We start from the raw sequence: 14,486 nt of genomic DNA on the forward strand, positions 1-14,486 counted from the left end.
ACCAACCTCACAGTGTCATTTGACTCCCCCCACCTAGAAAATGGGAAGGGTTAGTTTCCTGTTAGTTCCCTTTTTGAAATGGCTAAAGGTGAAAAAGTGCCTAACTGTTCAGAGCAAGGCCTGTGTAGCTCAAGATCTATGTCCTAGTCAACTTACGTATTGTGTGGAAAAAAGCTTTGCTTTATTAGTAGCCTGGCAGGCTTCAAATGCTATCATGTTATCATGTATTTAAAGTGTATATGTGTGTGTGTGTATATATATATATATATCATGTATATAAGATGTATATATTTTATATATCATGTATATGAAATAAGAAAATCACTCAATGCATTTTTAATGAATTGCTTAATTCCATATTTACATGTTGAAGTAAAATTTAATGAGATTTATTAAATTTTAGAGAATATAATTTTATTTTCAAGATCCATGTTTTCATTTCTTTATGATTTTTTGTTCTTTTCCAAACTAGGATTTTAAGAGTGGACTTGGTATTACCATAATCCCTATGAATGTAGCAAATGTAAAACAAGTGGACCGAACTGTAAAACAGTCTTTTGAAATAATCACTCCCTACAGGAGTTTTAGGTAAGTTATATTTAAACAGTTTTTGTTTGTACTATTACAGTAAAGCTTAGGTGATCCATTTTTACATTGCCAGTCATGATTTGACTTCTTATAGGACACAGTAAAATTACGTTCTTACTTTTTCATATTGTGTCATTTATTAGCCAGTGTGTAAAAATTTACCAATAAGCACCAAGGATGCTCAGTAGCACTGATTATTAGAGACATACAAATCAAAACTACAATAAGGTACCACCTTGCACCAAGCAGAATGGCCATCATTAAGAAGGCTACAAATAAAGTGTTGGAGAGAGTGTGGTGAAAAGGGAACTCTTCTACACTTTTGGTGGATGTATAAATTGATGCAGCCACTATGGAAAAGATTATGGAAGGTTCTTTAAAAAACTAAACATACAGATACCATATGATCCTACAGTCTTTACTCTTGGGCTTATATTCAGAGAAAACTCTTAATTCAAAAAGATGTACGCACCCTGTTGTTCACCACAGTGTTATTTAGAATAGCCAAGACATGGAAGCAACCTAAATATCCATCAACAGATGAATAGATAAAGAAGATGTGGTGTGTGTGTATGTATATACAAGAAAGACAAATACCATATAGCATCTCTTATATGTAGAATCGTAAAAAAAATATAAATGATCTTATTTACAAAACAGAAATAGATTCACAGAAAAGACTTATGGGAAAACATCCCCACCAAAGGGGAAATAAATTAGGAATTTGGGATTAACGTATACACCCTGGTGGCTCAGACGGTAAAGTGCCTGCCCGCAATGCGGGAGACCCGGGTTCAATCCCTGGGTCGGGAAAATCCCCTGGAGAAGGAAATGGCAACCCACTCCAGTACTCTTGCCTGGAAAATTCCATGGATGGAGGAGCCTGGTAGGCTACAGTCCATGGGGTTGCAAAGAGTCGGACACAACTGAGCGACTTCACTTTCACTTTTCATATATAAAATGGGTAAACAATAAGCACCTACTGTATAGCACAGGGAAGTATATTCAATATTTTGTAATAACCCTATAATGGAAAAGAATATGAACATATATATGAAACTGAATCACTTTGCTGTACACCTGAAACAGAAATAATTGCATTTTTACTTTTTCAGATTATGTAATTTGTTAGCCAGTGTATAAAAACACTTTGCGAAAATGACTTATCATACAACCTGCAAAGATACAAATTTCTTGAGATTTGAATAGTTTCTTTTCATAATGCCTTTTTTCTTAGAAGACTTGATGATTTTTGATCCACAAATATATGAAAAATTGTTATGAGGGAATAAAATAAAAATAGATATAGCATTGTCTTTAAGCTGTATTGTTATTTTGTCTTTTTTTAAGCCTAATCAAATACAATCTCTCCTTTAAGATTAATCCCTAATTACGGTTACTCTGTGATTTTTTTTATTTTATTTTATTTATTTATTTATTTATTTTACTCTGTGATTTTCTAAAAGGAACTCCAGCTTAAACTGTTGCTGAACTTAATGACTCACAGCACTTATTGATCAAATATCTTAGCATTTTGGTATATATCTTGTATTATGGTACTCTACTCATTATTTTATTATGATAGTGAAGCAGAAAACTTAATGTATGTTTTTATACTTGTTAATAATCTATAGTAACTCCATTGCTTTAGAGGGGCATAAGTCATATCTGTTGAGTTCAACCACGTTAATTTGCTTGTCACAAATAATCAACATACCACAAAGTAGTATGTGGGTTAGAGGCAATTGTCACAGGATTTTGAAGGTCTAGCAATTAATTACTTTATGATTTCAAAAATGCTATTAATACCAACTGTAGTACCCATATTATCTGTTAAAATATGTCTACTGGCTGGAATTTTGAAAAAGAATAACAAGCTTTATTTTCATAAAGGAAATTCAAGCCTTAACTGACAATGTAGACATTGTCTAAGCTGTTTTTACTTAAAGTGCTTTATATTATGTCAAACTTGAACGGTTTGTCCTAACACCAGCCAATTCTCCAACTCTCTGTACACCAACTGGGTGTCCTATATCTTTCTGGAGGGAGACTCAGACCCCACGGGTTTAAGGGCTCAGTCCCAGAAGAGTGTCCTCAGGTTACTCTCACTCAGCCCAGCTTAGTTCAAATTGGGGTGCTCATTACCCTCTCTCCCCCAGATTTGATAATTTGCTAAAATGTCTCAGAGAACTCAGGAAAAGAGTTCAAATAATATTACCAGCTTATTATAAAAAATGCAGCTCAGGAATGGCCAAATGGGAGAGCTTTAGAGGCCACAGTACAGGGGGTTTGTGGCAGAGAACTTCCAAGCTCTCTCTGGATGCACCACCTTCCTGGCACCTCAATGTGTTCATCAGCCTCAGAGTTCTTCAAACCCTGTTGTTTGAGGGGATTTTATGGAGGTTTCATTTCATAGGTGAGAATGATGAAATCCAGGGTGTGTGTGCAGGTGCTCAGTGGTGTCTGACTCTTTGCGACCCCATGGACTGGAGCTCACCAGGCTACTCAGTACATGGGATTTTCCAGGCAAGAATACTGATGTGGGTTCCCATTTCCTCCTCCAGGGGATCTTCCCAACACAGGCATCGAACCCTCATATCCTGTGTCGCCTGCATTAGCAGGTGGATTCTTTACCACTAGTGCCACCTGGGAAGCCCTGAAACCCTGGGCCATTGATGACTAAGTCAATTACCAGCCTGTCTCACCTTCCCAGGGGCTTCCCATGTGGCACCAGTGGTAAAGAATTCACCTGCCAATACACGAGACGCAGGTTTGATCCTTGGGGATGGGACGATCCCCTGGAGTAGGAAGCAGCAACCTGCTCCAGTATTCTTGCCTGGGAAATTTCATGGGCAGAGGAGCCTGGTGGGCCACGGTAGCAGAGTCAAACATGATCAAGCATCGCAGTTCTCCCCTTCCCAGAGGTCAAGGGATAGGAAAGTTCCAGCTGTCTAGTCCCATCTTGGTCTTCTGCTGACCAGCTCCCATGCTGAAGCTGTCTAGCCTCCAGTCAGAAGCTGTCCATTAGCATATAAAGGGTTTTTGCCACTCAGGGGATTCCAAGGATCTGAGGAACTATACACCTGGAACCAGGGACAGGGACCAACCTATTTTCCATTGTATCCTGTGGGCTCTGACCAATCTCTGTAGAGAAGCAGAAAAGAGACCACTAAAGAATTTATAGATGTTATAGTGATAATGAAACTTGGAGTGATTAAAAAATATAATCCATGGAGGCCACTGAATTTCTCTATAGATTATGTAGGATATATTAGTCCTCTGTTATGTTCATTGTATCTCAAAGCATTTTCATCTTCAGAACAGAAAATTGTAGTGTGAAGCATCGTTCTATGGGCCATTGACTGAGTTTGGGGCACTGTGTATAGCACATTTTCTGGCGTATTATAAGTACTCTCTAAATATTTCTTGAAGGAGTGAACTCATGTTTTAATGTTTTTATTCTTTCACTCAGGTACTCAATAAGCACTAAGAATTGGAATAAATAGGAATGAGGCTAAAAATGAGTTAGCATTCTGTTAGAATACTAATCACTTAAAACTTTCTCAATTTCTCAGTTTCTGAAAGCCATCTGGACATTCTTCCAATTAAAAAAATCTATTTTTAAGACAAAAAAATCAAAATTTCTAGTGGGTGTTTTTGATAACTTAGTTTCAGACTATGGCATATTTTCTTGGCAAAATAACCCACTTAGTCCTGAAACTCTGCCAGTCTCTTATTGATTATGATGTAACCACTGCTTAGAAAACATGGCCTCACTTTTAAGCTTTTGACCTAACAAGGTGATTTTTATATCCTGGTCAGAAAAATGTGTATGTTAATTTTGGCTCAAGATAGGTAAACAAAGTCATAAGCAATGTGGAAAGTTAAAGGAAAAAAATAGATTTATCAATGAGATGGTTTTTAACAGAAAAGACTCTGCAACTGCCTGGAAGGCATATTTTTCAGCTGCTGTCTCCTTTGTGAGTGAAATGAATATACAAACTGAACATACTGCTTAATTGGCCTTTACAAGGGAGATCGATAATGCAGAAATGTTAATTGTTTCAGCTTTACAGCTGAGTCTGAAAAAGAGAAACAAGAGTGGATTGAAGCTGTGCAGCAATCAATAGCAGAAACTCTCTCTGATTATGAAGTAGCTGAGAAGATTTGGTACAATGAGTCCAACAGGAGCTGTGCAGATTGTAAAGCCCCAGATCCTGACTGGGCCTCCATCAATCTCTGTGTTGTCATCTGCAAGAAGTGTGCAGGTAATTAGTGATAAGTTACGCTCATCGCTGTTTGGTGGCACATCGGCACTGAAAGCTCTTTAGTGTCATATATATTGTGTCCCAGCTAATGGCTATGAAGAATAAAAGCAGAGAAAGCTTATTACATTTAAATCAAATTTAGAAATATCATTCTATACTTCTCTTATGCATGGCTTAGAGATAAAAATTGATTTTTAAGCATGTAATCATTTTTTGTGTGTGTGCCTACTGGACCATGTATGGATTTTTAAAAGACAGTACTGAAATTTTCAGATTTGGGATGAATGTGTTTCAGAATGCACCCTGAACACACTCACTGTTCGTATGATTTGTCCCTTTTCCCAAATCATATTTTGTAAGATGTATTTTTCACATTTCAGTGCTGCTCTGCTTTCTAATCTTGTTACAGAAGATGTGTTCTCTCTTACAATGAGAATTATTATATAGAAGCATTTTCCAGGCATGTTGAAGTTTATGAAAGTAACCAGTGTTGTGACTTGTTTTCTCCTTGTGACCTTAAACCTTATGGACTATTTGACATCTCGTATTTGGGAGGTAAGGCAGCTGTCCAAGTGAGTGAAGGGAATGGACCCTAGCTTAGGTATGTGACTGTGGAGATCTTGGAGAAATTAGTTACAACCTAAACTTTCCTCTGGAGAAGGCAATGGCACCCCACTCCAGTACTCTTGCCTGGAAAATCCCATGGATGGAGGAGCCTGGTGGGCTGCAGTCCATGAGGTCGCTAAGTGTCAGACTCGACTAAGCGACTTCACTTTCACTTTTCACTTTCATGCATTGGAGAAGGAAATGGCAACCCACTCCAGTGTTCTTGCCTGGAGAATCCCAGAGACGGGAGAGCCTGGTGGGCTGCCGTCTATGGGGTCACACAGAGTTGGACACGACTGAAGTGACTTAGCAAACTTTCCTCAGCTCTTTAGCTCTACCAGGTACTGTGCTGGTCCTGGGAGTTAAATCTATAAAATATGACATATCCTGGAGAAATATATAGTTATTTTAATAGACTATGATAAGGATAGCAATAGAGTTGAGCACAGGTTTCATTGAGACAATGCAGAGGAAGAGCTCCTATCTCAGACAGAGCAAAGACAGGACAGTTGCTTCAAACCCTTCAGAGTCTTCCAGAGCTCTGTGCTACCGCATTTCTCATCCTACTGAGGTAGGAGTTCTCAAAAGCGGATCAACTACATCAATAGCAACCAAATAGCCTCAGTTAATCCTCCTTGACTTTGCATTTTCTCCCAACCTCTTCTTTCCAGTCTCACTGGAAGAGATAGTGTCTGTCCAAGGCTATTCTGTCTTCTTATGTTCCCTTTCTCTCCTCTCTTCTCTGAGTCCTTACCCCATCACTTATTCACTCTCTAAGTACAGTAGGTCTTTCACAGTCACGGGTTCCAGATCAAAAGTAATTGGAAAAAGATTCCAAAAAGCAAAATTTGAATTTGGATGTACCTGTAGTTGTTACTTAGCATTTATATTGTATTATGTATTTTAAGTAATTTAGAGATGATTTAAAGTATTGAATATAATAGAGAATGTGTATAAGTTATATGAAGATACTATGGCCATATTACACAAGGGACTTAAGCATACTTGGATTTTGGTGTCTGTGGAGAGTCCTGGTATCAATCCTCTGAGATACTGAGGGACAGCCATATTCAACTATGGTTTATTTGGTTCAGCATGTAAATTTGCATAATTCTGTTCTGTTAACACCAGATCTCTGAAAACTTATTATTCCCTTAGATGTAATTCTCTTGTTCCTTTTTCCTTTCATAGAGAAGATACTTTCAAGAGTAATAGTTTATGCAGGTTTTCATTTCTTTAACTTCCTACTATATCATCAGCATCCTGTAATCAGTCTTCATCTGCCTCACCTCCAATAAAAATATTTTCCAATAAAAATACACATTTACCAGTGTATTTTCCCTCTCAGTTTCTATATGGTCAGTTCCTATATTCCTTGCACTCTCCGGAGTATTTGACATTCTTGACCAGTCTGCCTCTCCGTGACTTTCCATCCTTCCTCAACTTCCAGCAGGCCATTTTCTCTTAGTGTGCTCTTGCTCTTCTGGTCATCTTTTGCCTGCTCCTAAAACATGTGTTGCCTTGGGTTGTATCCTCAGATCTCTTTCATCCTGATATTCCTGAGTGATGTTATTTATCATTTGAATCCAACAGTCTTTTTAAGCAGGTGTTTCTTACTCTGTTGGAAACCATACTCCTGTATCTCCTGCTAGGGTCTCCACTTGGATTTGCTCAAGATACCTCAAAGTGAACATGATAGTGTGGAGTTCTCACTGCTTCCCAGCTCACTACATAAAACTGAGTATTTTCCTATATTACAAATCTTGATCAGAAGTCATCTACTCTGCCCTTCACTCAAGCCTGAGAGTCCCTCTTGACCCTTCCCCTTTCCTTAAAGCCCACCAGATTCCATACTGGTTTTACCTTCTAAGTATCTCTAAATCTGTTCTCCACTTCACTTCTTTTCCTACTGCCTCAACTCAGAATCTTGGGCTACTCCAGCATCCTTTCTTCCTGCCTGCCTTTGGGCTTTACTCCTTTTAGTATTGCCTTTTTGTAGTCTCCGTAAGTGCAAACCTATGCTAGGTCTTGCCATGGGAATTCTAGGGCATCGTGCTCTAAGTATTTTTTTTCTCAGAGAAGGGAGGAAAGGAACCTACCTAATGTACAGAGAGGAATGAACTTTCTCATGATCATTAGACAGAAAATCCTTAAGACCAAAATGATGTTTTGTGTTCTTTTCTCCTCAGCTTAGAAAGAGTCTGACATAGGCCTGGATGCCCAGTAAAGTCTGAATGATGATTTATACAGCAGAATTAAATTGATGATACTAGAATTTTGGGCTGTTACTCTCTTCCAGGTATAATAGTAGAATAAAGAATCCACTTTGGATTTTTTAAGTATACATTCATTAGCTAGTATGTTGCTAGTCTTTTTTTTAAGAGTAAGGGATGATATCTGTATTCACATATATGTAATTTACACAGACCCATTATAAAGTTTTAAGTGACTTAAAATTTCTAGTCAATTACCAATGAAAAAATTATGTATGTATACACATACATACATGTACACACATAAACACATATACATGAATACATACTTTTAAAGGGCTTCCTGGTAGCTCAGCTGGTAAAGAATCTTGCCTGCAATGCAGGAGACCCCAGTTTAATTCCTGGGTCAGGAAGATCCCCTGGAAAAGGGACAGGTTACCCACTCCATTATTCATGGGCTTCCCTGGTGGCTCAGATGGTAAAGAATTCACCTGCAGTGGGGAAACTTGGGCGTAATCTCTAGGTTGGGAAGATACCCTTGAGGAGAGCATGGCAACCCACTCCAGTATTCTTGCCTGGAGAATCCCCATGGACAAAGGAGCTTGGTGGGCTACAGTCCATGGGTCACTAAGAGTTGGACATGACTGAGTAGGTGATTTCCATAATCTTTCTTATTTTTGGTTATGATTTCTGTTTGATTACTTCCACTATTGTGGTATTGGAGAAGGAAATGGCAGCCCACTCCAGTATTCTTGCCTGGAGAATCCTGTGGACAGAGGAGCCTGGTGGGCTGCTGTCCATGGGGTTGCAAAGAGTCGGACACGACTGAAGCAACTTAGCATGCATGCATGCGTTGGAGAAGGAAATGGCAACCCACTCCAGGATTCTTGCCTGGAGAATCCCAGGAATGGAGGAGCCTGGTTGGCTGCCTTCTGTGGGGTCGCACAGAGTCAGACACGACTGAAGTGACTTAGCAACAACTGTGGTATAAAAAAGTAGGTAATAGTTTAAGTTGAAAAGATATATTAATCCAGACATACATATATTTCTTGTTGTTGTTCAATGGCCTAGTTGTGTCCAAATCTTTGCTACCCCATATTTGGCAGCACGTCAGCGTTCCCTGTCCTTCACTAGATCCTGGTGTTTGCTTAAACTCGTATCCATTAAGTTGGTGATGCTATCCAGCCATCTTATCCTCTGTTGCCCCCTTCTTCTTGTTTTCAGTCTTTCCCAGCATCATGGTATTTTCCAATAAGTCAGCTCTTCACATCAGGGGGTCAAAGTATTGGAGCTTCAGCTTCAGCATCAGTCCGTTCAGTGACTATACAGGGTTGATTTCCTTTAGGATTGACTGGTTTGATTCTCCTTCCTGTCCAAGGGACTCTCAAGAGTCTTCTCCAGCAGCATAGCTCAAAAGCATCTATCCTTTGACACTTAGCCTTCTTTTTGGTCAGACTCTCATATCTGTACATGACTACTGGAAAAACCATAGCTTTGACTATATGGACCTTTGTTGGCAAAGTGATATCTTGGTTTTTAATACACTGTCTAGGTTTGCCATAGTTTTTCTTCCAAGGAGCAAGTGTCTTCATGGCAGCAGTCACCATCTGCAGTGATTTGAAGCCCAAGAAAATGAAGTCTCTCACTGATTCCATTTTTTCCCCATTTATTTGCCATGAAGTGATGGGATTGGATGCCATGATCTTAGTTTTCTGAATGTTGAGTTTTAAGCCATCTCTTTCACTCTCTTCTTTCACCTTCATCAAGAAGCTCTTTAATTCCTCCTCATTTTCTGCCACTAGGGTGGTGTCATCTGCATATCTGAGGTTACTGATATTTCTCCTGGCAATCTTGATTTCACCTTGAGCTTCATCCAGCCTGGCATTTCACATGATGTACTCTGCATGTACGTTAAATAAGCAGGGTGACAATATGCAGCCTTGACATACTCCTTTCCCAATTTGGAACCAACCCATTGTTCCATGTCCGGTTCTAACTGTTGCTGCTTGACCTGCATACAGGTTTCTCAGAAGGCAGGTAATGTGGTCTGGTATTCCCATCTCTTGAAGAATTTTCCGCAGTTTGTTGTGATCGACACAGTCAAAGGCTTTAGTGTACTCATTGAAGCAGAAATAGATGTTTTTCTGGAATTCCCTTGCTTTCTTTATGATTCAGGGAATATTCATAGTTTGATCTCTGGCTCCTCTGCCTTTTTGGAATCTAGCTTGTATATCTGGAAGTTCTTGGTTCACGTATTGCTGAAGCCAAGCTTGAAGGATTTTGAGCATAACCTTGCTAGCATGTGAAATGAGCACAACTGCATGGTAGTTTGAACATTCTTTGGCACTGCCCTTCTTTGGGATGGGGATGAAAACTGACTTTTTCAGTCATGTGGCCACTACTGATTTTCTGGAATAGTGAGTGCAGCACTTGAACAGCATCATCTTTTAGGATTTTAAGTAGCTCAGCTGAAATTCAGTCACCTCCAATACCTTTGTTCATAGTAATTCTTCCTAAGGCCCACTTGACTTTACACTCCAGGATGTCTGGCTCTAGGTGAGTGACCATACCATCATTATTATCTAGGTTATTAAGACCTTTTTTTTGTTTATAGCTCTTCTGTGTATTCTTGCCACCTCTTCTTAATCTCTTTGCTTTCTGTTAGATCCTTACTGTTTCTGTCTTTTATCATGTTCATTCTTTCATGAAATGTTCCCTTGATGTCTTCAATTTTCTTGAGATTTGGAGTCTTTCCCATTTTGTTGTTTTCCTCTATTTCTTTGTATTGTTCATTTAAGAAGGCTTTCTACCTATCTCTCCTTGTTATTCTCTGGAACTATGCATTCAGTGGGGTATATCTTTCCATTTTTCCCTTGCCTTTAGCTTCTATTCTTTTCTCAGCTGTTGTAAAGCCTCCTTAGGAAGAAACCACTTGGACTTTTGGCATTTCTTTTTCTTTGGCAAGTTTTGATCGTTGGCTCCTGTACAGTGTTACAAACCTCAGTCTATAATTCTTCAGGCTCTCTGTCTACCAGATCTAATCCCTTGAATCTATTCCTTACCTCCACTGTGTAATCATAAGGGATTTGATTTATACCTGAATGGTCTTGTGGTTTTCCCCACTTTCTTCAATTTAAGTCTGAATTTTGCAATAAGGAGTGGATGATCTGAGCCAAAGTCAGTTCCAGGTCTTGTTTTTGTTTCTCCATCTTTGGTTGCAAAGAATATAATCAATCTGATTTCAGTGTTGACCATCTGGTGATGTCCATGTGTTTTAATGTTAATACAGACTGCCATGTATATATACATACATACTTTTTAATGGTAAAATACATGTACATAGAAATTCAAAGAGAATTATTATCATTATTATTATTATTAATTAATTAATTTATTTATTTTGGTCTACAGGGCAACATAGATCTTTAGGACCAAAAGATTCCAAGGTTAGAAGTCTGAAAATGGATGCCAGCATTTGGAGCAATGAGCTCATTGAGGTGAGTCTGACTTGACTGTGGTGTGATCAGCGAGAATCTGGGAGGAAATGTGCAGTTGGTGGCGGGGTGAGGTTACTTTAGGATTTCTCTGATCAAGATCTCAGCACAGTATTAAAAATGGCTTATCGCCTATTGTATAGTAGTAACTTTCTACCTTAACTTTCAGAATGCTTCCTAAATGAGGTAGTTACTTTAAAAATAAAAATAAAAAATGCAAGGAGCTTTAATGGTAATAACTACTTTAAAAGGCTTGGCAGCTCTTTTTAAAGCCAGAATTTACTCTTTCTTTTTAACCCAGCATGGATAAAATATCAGAGTGGTGAATGCAAACATTTGGCAAAATTGACTATTCTTTATCTCGGCCATACTCTGTCATTAACTGCGATTTTGTCCAACTTGTTGTCTCCTGCATCTATTCTGTGTTCGGGTGTAATGCTCTCAACCATATTAGACCACCTACTCAGCCATTTTAAATGAATCTGTCTCAATGTGAGCTAGCTTCAAAAAGTAATAATGCTTTTGCTGCAATTTGTGTTGCTTGCAGTTTCTTTTCTAGCTAATCTTTTACCATTATTAAGAGCAGCTAGGCTGTTTAAATAGAAATATTGTCTGCTTTCACACTGCATCTTCCAGAAAAAAATTGGGTCTTTTTTGGATTTTTTGCATATTTTACACTAAACTGTGCTTTAATTTGTCGTGTGACTCAGTTTTCTGCAGATTCAAATATATTGTTTAAATTGATACATTTTGTAATTATTTGATAATTCAGCTTTTCATTGTCATTGGAAACAAAAGAGCTAATGACTTTTGGGCTGGTAATCTTCAAAAAGATGAAGAATTACACATGGACTGTTCAGTAGAAAAGAGAAAAAATTTTATCACTCAGAAGTACAAAGAAGGAAGATTCAGAAAAACCCTTTTGGCGTCTCTCACCAAGGAAGAATTAAATAAGGTAACCAGTGAAATGTAACAAAAGACATGGATGTTAAGGTCTTTTTAAGTGTGTACCAAGGGTTTTGAAAACATGTTTAAAAAAAGAAACTTCTGAAAATTTCAAAAAATTTTTCAAAATTTTGCTGTTTCATAAAATTATTGTTTAATTTTATTGCCTTTTGTAACATTGCGCCTTAGATCTTTTCCCTTCATTTCACTTGAGGATTCATTATCAACAGCAAGTAAACTTTTCCTCCCTCACTGAAGTTTCTATCTGATGTACACCCACCCCAGTTAAAACTTGAACAACGTTCCCCATGTTAGGGACAGGATATTGAACATAATAACTTCAGCTCGTATGCTGCTGACTTGGTGTCAACAAAATGAACTTCATTTACTCAGTTTATTGTTACAAACAGTAGTTTGTTTAGTGCCCTTGATTACAAGTGTCCTTTGCCTTCGGCTGAGTGATTCTAGGTCTTCTTGTGACCATTCTATATTGCTCTTTTAGCAAAGAATTTGTTTAACATCTTGCCCTCCTTTTTAAAAAAGAATCAACTGCTTCAATTTCTTGTGTGTCAGAAGGTTCTTCATTGTATAGATATTGAAAACATACACTTTTCTATGACTAGAGTATGCTTTCACGGTTCTCAGTTCTTTAAAATGCATTCAGTGTCAATGCTTATTGGATAAGTATCCCCAAGTAAAGAGCATTATGCTGAAAATTTTCGAAAATGAAGACCTTTTCACTTCTTCTCTAGAAATTATAAGATTTATACAGCTGTTTTATATTTCTCTTCTATTGGTTTAGTTACCATAAATTAGGTTATTGCTTCTTTATACATCTTTGGTATTAGTAAAGTGAGGCCACCAATTGATTTTAAAGCAATGATGTACAATAAATGCAAGATGCAGAATCTATACGTAAGGTAGGGGAGAGTCAGAGAGATGGGACAGAGGTGCGCAATAATATATAGGTTACTGCTACGTCATTTAGTTTTGTTTAGGGTGATACTTTTACGGATGCTAATTTCTATGAAAATAACTGACCATTTATACTAGACATGCATGGAATAGTGATAACAAGGTATAACCAAGGGTTATAATTAATCTAGTTCTATGTACCAGAGGCCGATAAAAAGTACATAAATAGTAAGTTGTGAATTTGGGGAAGTAACTGGCAAGATTGGAGAACTAGGGCATATTTTCCCCCCAATGCATTCTCTCTTTTTGATAATGACAGGAATCTTGTCAAAGGGTAAATACTGATGACCCCAAAGGAGATTTTTTCTGCCACACCATATAGATACCCTGAGCTAAGATATTAGATAAGCTTGACTTTAATTACTAGCTGTTTCTTTCTTCTTCAAGATATATAGGGATGTCTGTCTGTTAGGATTTACTACCACATTGGGCTTCTTAAAAATGGTACTCTTCACATCAGTGAAAAATTTTTAAAAATTACTTTATTGAGGAGATACTGCTTAAAAATTGTTGGCTCTGTGGATGTCTTCATCGGAAAACTGTATATTTAGGTCCTCTACCCATTTTTTAAATTGGATTGTCTCTTTCTAATTGAGTTGCATGTGTTATCTGTATATTTTGGTTGCTAACCCTTATGCAATATATGGTTTGAATATATTTTCCCTTGTGCTGTGGGTTAACTTTTCATTTTGTTGATTGTTTCACTATGCAGAAGTTTTTTAGTTTGCTATAATTCCACTTGATTTTTGATTTTGATACTTGCACTTTTGCTATCATATCCAAAAAATCATTGCCAAGACTGATGTCTTCTCTGGTGGCTCAGCAGTAAAGAATCCACCTGCAAAACAAGTGCTGCAGGAGACATGGGTTTGATCCCTGGGTTGGGAAGATTCCCTGGAGGAGGGCATGGCAACCCACTCCAGTATTCTTGCCTGGTAAATCCCATGGACAGAGGAGCCTGGTGGGCTACGGTCCATAGGGTTGCAAAGAGTTGGACACAACTGAAGCGAGTTAGCACGCATGCAGAAACATTCATGCAAACAAAATATTTAGTGGATACTTCATTACTGCATTTGAAGTATTTTGAAGTTTCTGAGCATTGCCATTATCATAGTGTGTAAAATATAGAAAATATCTTCCACGGCAGATATAATGGATTTGAAGATTTGGAACATCACTGCAATAAAAAAATGAATAGACATTTGGTGATCTTCTGTTGAAATTTAAATTCATGTAAACCAGGCCTTTGTTACCTGTTGGTTAGTTCAGGGCGTAATAATTATTAGATTTGTTAAAAAGAAATACAAACTTCATCTCATAAACGAATTGGCAGACTTTCTTGCATTTTAATTGCTAGAATTATATCTTCTTCACTTAGAAGTTGTATTTTCTTTTAT

General features: G+C 37.8%; 1 protein-coding gene across 11 annotated transcripts in view; it reads left to right on the top strand.

Annotated features, from left to right (window-relative positions):
- ARAP2 (ArfGAP with RhoGAP domain, ankyrin repeat and PH domain 2) overlaps positions 1-14,486 on the top strand; it is a 585,721-nt gene that overhangs the window by 461,718 nt on the left and 109,517 nt on the right. For all 11 annotated transcript variants that reach the window (XR_015165502.1, XR_015165503.1, XM_086406188.1 and 8 more), the window contains 4 exons: positions 473-588; positions 4,657-4,856; positions 11,087-11,172; positions 11,942-12,124. Coding sequence is in view for 9 of the 11 variants with exons in the window: in XM_086406188.1 (XP_086262314.1) it covers positions 473-588; positions 4,657-4,856; positions 11,087-11,172; positions 11,942-12,124 (585 nt within the window). In the remaining 2 variants the exon portion in view is untranslated. The remainder of the gene's footprint in view (positions 1-472; positions 589-4,656; positions 4,857-11,086; positions 11,173-11,941; positions 12,125-14,486) is intronic.

The sequence above is a fragment of the Bos grunniens genome, chromosome 6 (assembly GCF_055505025.1).
Source record: "Bos grunniens cultivar Pamir isolate PY7600 chromosome 6, Bosgru_T2T1.0, whole genome shotgun sequence".
Lineage (NCBI taxonomy): Eukaryota > Metazoa > Chordata > Mammalia > Artiodactyla > Bovidae > Bos > Bos grunniens.